Source organism: Gracilinanus agilis, chromosome 2 (assembly GCF_016433145.1).
Source record: "Gracilinanus agilis isolate LMUSP501 chromosome 2, AgileGrace, whole genome shotgun sequence".
In the NCBI taxonomy this organism is placed as follows: Eukaryota; Metazoa; Chordata; class Mammalia; order Didelphimorphia; family Didelphidae; genus Gracilinanus; species Gracilinanus agilis.
The window spans coordinates 695,025,017-695,029,705 of record NC_058131.1 but is presented as its reverse complement, the minus strand read 5'-3'; the positions used below and the strand labels follow the sequence as shown (position 1 = coordinate 695,029,705).

At 63.7% G+C, this 4,689-nt stretch overlaps 1 protein-coding gene across 1 annotated transcript in view; it reads right to left on the bottom strand.

The window, feature by feature from the left end:
* CFAP46 (cilia and flagella associated protein 46) overlaps nucleotides 1–3,940 on the bottom strand; it is a 160,677-nt gene extending 156,737 nt beyond the window's left edge. The window contains exons 1-5 of the mRNA XM_044660305.1: nucleotides 3,566–3,940; nucleotides 3,151–3,282; nucleotides 2,847–2,911; nucleotides 2,558–2,722; nucleotides 1,472–1,715 (exon numbers count right to left, since the gene is read on the bottom strand). Coding sequence (XP_044516240.1) covers nucleotides 1,472–1,715; nucleotides 2,558–2,722; nucleotides 2,847–2,911; nucleotides 3,151–3,282; nucleotides 3,566–3,940 — 981 coding nt within the window. The remainder of the gene's footprint in view (nucleotides 1–1,471; nucleotides 1,716–2,557; nucleotides 2,723–2,846; nucleotides 2,912–3,150; nucleotides 3,283–3,565) is intronic.
* Nucleotides 3,941–4,689: the final 749 nt, after the last annotated feature.

Sequence of the window (4,689 nt, the reverse complement as noted above, 5' to 3'; positions counted from 1 at the left end):
AGGAGGAGGAGGAGGAGGAGGAGGAGGAGGAGGAGGAGGAGGAGGAGGAGGAGGAGGAAGAGGAGGAAGAGGAGGAGGAGACATACCAATTCACCATGGATGGGCCAAACGACAGGAAAAGATCGTGACAAATGTTGGAGAGGCTGCTGGAAAGCAGGCCCACTGCTAGGCCCTGATGGAGCCAGGAATTGGGCTCGAGAGCAGGCCTAGAGAGGCCAAGAGGCTGGATCTAAAGCGTAGCTCCCTTTGAGCTAGCTCTGCCCCAAGCTAGCAGGTTATACCCCAAAGAGAAAAAAGGAAGGAGGCCCACATCCAAAGGCTGGACTCAAGGGCAGCTCTTTCTGGAGCGCCTCAACAGGAAACCAAGGGAGCGTCCATCTGTCCCCGAGGGATCGCTCAACAGTGGGCTGTGGGGCCTGACCAGAGCGCAGTTACTGTGTGGAAGAAACAAGCAGAATCCCAAACGGACGGGCTCTTAGAGACCCAGGAGGACGTGTATGAGCAGATGCAAAGCCAGACGCGTCACCAGGGACTACAGGATGGAAGACTCGATGTCTCGGGGCCAGGCAATGACCTCCTGGGCAAGGGGGGAGAAACAAGGAAAGACAGAGATAGAGACAGTGAGGCCAGAAAGCGGCAGAGACAGAGAAAAGTGAGAGAAAGGAAGGAAGGAAGGAAGGAAGGAAGGAAGGAAGGAAGGAAGGAAAGAGGGGAGGAAAGAGGGGAGGAGGGAAATAGCCATTGAGGCATTAACATTTAAACATTGACACAGTCAAACCCACCAGTTAGTCTCCTTCAAGGATGCCTCCAGAATTGCCATCTTGCTTGGCTTTTGCTCCATTCAGAACAAAAGAACTTCGGCACCAAAGGAGCCGAGGGCCATGTGTGAGGTCCCGGCAGGGAGGACAGGCAGGAGTCCTCTCCTAGGAGCGCTCAGAGAGCCCTGCGGTCTTCACAGACCTCCAGGAAGAGTCCACACACTGTGGAGGAAGCCCACAGGGCAGGGAGGCGAGAAGCTTCCCTAAGGAAGGGGGTGCCCATATCCAGGAGGCCCCAAAGGGCAAGAGAACTCCACAAGGCATGATGGGAAACACAGAGGACCCAAGCTTAGGATCTGCAGGTGTCCCAGATCACCCCGAGACCAGAGGTGCTACTGAGAAAAACTTAAAAAGCTGGCCCTGGGTTCAAGTCCCACCCACACTGCCCCTACTAGCCGCCCTGCTCTGAGGGCTGTCCCTCCCCACCCGCAGCTCTCAGAAGCCTCCAAGACGCTTTGGGAAAGGGAACTCTCCCCGTGGGAGTTCTCTAAGCCGAAGGGGGCTGGGAGAGGGACAGACAGACAGAGCCTCGGGAGCAGAGAGACGGAGATGGAGAGATCCGGTAACAGTAGAGACGGGAGGAGAGCGAGAGCTGCTCCTGCGCTGTTTCGAGGGTCACTGAGGCAGGGTGGGGAAGGGAAGCCTCGGTGCACCCCATTTCCGCGTCTGCGGCTGCTCTGAGTTCGGGGGGTGACGTCCAGGCGGCGCCCTGCCGAGGGCCAGACAACCATCTTTTCCTTTGGCGAGGAGTCTTGGGAAGTCGGGCCAGAGAAGGCCGCCTCCCCACTCGCTGACAGCTTGGCCCTTCCTGCCCGAGGCTTGATCTCGCCTGGGTCCAGGCCGGAGAGCTGGAGGCAGCCAGGGACGTTGGGCAAAGGAGCAAGTTCTTCTCGTGCCCTTTGGGGGGGCCAAATGGAGAAGCGTTGGATGAGGGATGAGAGGTTCTGAATTCGAATTCCCAATCCATGATGGTGCCCTGGGGAGGTGATCTGATCTCTCCAGGCCTCAGTTTCCCCATCAATTAAATGAGAACAATGTGGTCTCCCAGGAAGAAGCTCTACTGCAGGGTAGGTGAAAGTGGCCCCACGCCGAGGCCCCCCCAGATCCCAAGAGTTCCATGATCAGAACGATAAAGGTCCAGGAGCTCAGCTTGTTTCCTGGGCAGGGCCCAGCTGTGGTGCCGCCTCCCCCAGGAAGCCCTCCAAGGCTCCTTCCATCTGGGCTCTCCACCCTTCATCCCCTCCGCCCAGGGGTCCTGCGACAGCACGATTTCATGTACGGAGGGTGAACGGAATCGTCTGGAAGTGCCGACAGGAAGCAGCTCTGGTGGCACAGCCCGGGGTGGGGGTGGGGGGCCAGTGACAGACCCAGGAAGGGCCTCATGAGGCTGGGGACGGGGGTGGAGGAGGTGGCGAGAGCTCGTCGGCCGCCTCCGGGGCTCCCCCACAGTCACGGGGCTCCCCCCAGTCACGGGGCTCCCCCCAGACACGTGGCTCCCCCCAGTCACGGGGCTCCCCCCAGACACGGGGCTCCCCCCAGTCACGGGGCTCCCCCCAGACACGGGGCTCCCCCCAGACACGGGGCTCCCCCCAGACACGGGGCTCCCCCCAGACACGGGGCTCCACTCCTCCTCCCAGAGGCCTCGGCTCAGCCTCCTCTCTCACCCCACGCGCGTGTTCCCGTGTGGCCTCGTGCCCGTCACAGAAGAAGCCCCGCCTGGCACCGCCCGTCCTACTCACAGCATGAGCTCGGCCTGCCAGTCCTTGTCCTCCTCGTTGATCTGCTCCAGCACGTTGACGATCTGCAGCAGGCTGGGGATCAGGTGCTGCCGGTGGCCCGGCTTCAGGAAGGCCCTGGCCATCTTCCAGTAGAGGACCGAAGCGTTGTAGACCAGGAAGTAGTACCTGGGGGCCAGACACGGCACCTCCGGGAAGGGCCCCGAAGGCCGAGTGTCCCCGAGCCCCGGGGAGCCCCCCTTGCTGTAGGAGCTCCGCCACAGCCCCCCTCCGACCCCGGGGCCCCCCGTACCGGGGTTCTTCGCTGGCAAAGTGGATGACTTTCAGAAACTCGTTCACGGCCTTCTGAAAGACCTCCTGAAATCCCCAAAGGACGCTGGTCAGGGCCGGGGGGGGGGGGGGCCCGGAATGTGCCCCTCCCTCCGTTCTGCCCTCTCCTCAGCCTGATGGGCTCGGGCCCCCGCCCTCAAGTCCTGGGTTCGAGGGAGGCCAATGCTGGTTCCTTCCCATCCACTCGTGCGGCCCCGCCAGGCCTATTCTCAGCCCAGAGCCCGCCCTGGTCCTTGGCGCCTGCCCCCGGGGGCCCCGGGCCTCACCATCTGCTCCATGGACTCGGGCACGTAGAGCTGGGCCTGGCACAGGTACGCTCGGCCCTTGAACTGGCTGGTGGGGGGCTTCCTCTTGAAGTACAGATTCACGCAGTCCTCCGTGATCTCGGGGAACTTCATCTAGAGGGAAGGTCGGCGGGCTGTGGCTGGCGGGCTCTGGGCGGCCCTTTCCCCTTCTACTGACCCGCCTTCAAGCTAGAGGGAGGGCCGTCCAGTGGCTAGAGCACCGGGCCGGCGGGCAGGAAGACCCGAGTTCAAATCTAACCTCAGGCCCCAAGCGGGTCAGTTCGTCTGCCGGAGCCCCGTTTCCTCCCTCCAGACCAAACAGCGATCGCTTCGGCCCTTTGGGGGCTCGGGGCTCCGGGGGCGCCCCGCAGGGCCTCTGGGCCGGGCGCTGGCTTACCTGCAGGGCCTGCTCCGCACACAGAACCGCCAACTCCGGGCTGAAGCTCTCCGAGCTGTCCAGGGCGCACTGGCCCTCGATGGCCGCCTTGATCAGCTCGTAGGCCTTCTTCAAGGCCTCCACATCTTTCAATGAGAACCGCCCGGTCAGGAGCCCGGATCCCCCAACACAGCACCCCGAGCAACGCCCCAGCCCAGCCCACGCCGTCCCGGGGGCCGCCACGCTGCGGGGCGCGCCATGACGGGCTCTCCCACCCCACATCTCCCTGCGGGATGCAGCCCGGGAGACGCCGTGGCTCGGTGCGGGGAGTCTGGGGAGGACAGGGCTGCTCCTGGGGGCTTTCCCTGGGCAGCCAGTCTGTTCTTCCGCAGTCATGCACCCAGGGGAGCCCGAGGCCGAGGCCGGGGAGGGGGGGGGGCTCTGACACTGTGGGTAAATAAAGGCAGACAGACTAGTGGCAGCCATCCCAAGAGCCCTTGCAGCTCAGCTGGGGGGGCCCATTCCCACGACCGCAGATCCCATTTGGTCCCAGGGGGTCAGGGTGGCCGGCCGGGCAAGTCCATCCCCAGAGCTGGGAGCAGCCTGGGAGAAGAGCTCTGGGCAATGCCGGACCAGGGAACGAGCCGGGGGGGGGGGTGGTTCTGAAGGCCCGAGGGGCTGAGGATGGAGGCTGAGAAGTCCCTGGGGAGGAGATGGCCCCAATGGGGTGGACGGCCAGCCCTGCCCCCCACTCCTCCAGAACCCTCCACTGAACCCCCGCTATGGTTCCGGAGGCCTTCCCGGAGGGCCTGCCATGACTCTGCTGAGGAGACCGAGGGAAAGGAGGGGGCGAGGGCAGGACGTGTGGGCCCCCGCTCCCCATCTTGTGCCTCCGTTCTGGCGCTGGCTCGTTCCCTTCCTATCCGACGGGGGCCGTCCCCGCTCTGTCTGGGGAGGAACCTTCATTCGATGGTGCTGGGGGGCCTGCACCGCTGGAACCCCTATACCTGCCCTTCAGACGGCCTCCCCCCGGGCTGACCCATCCGTTACTGTCTCCGTGGGAGGACGGGGGAGCTGAGCACCGCTCCTCCTGAATGCAGGGAATGGTGCCTGGAACGTCCTGCCATTCCATAACGTGTTGTTTC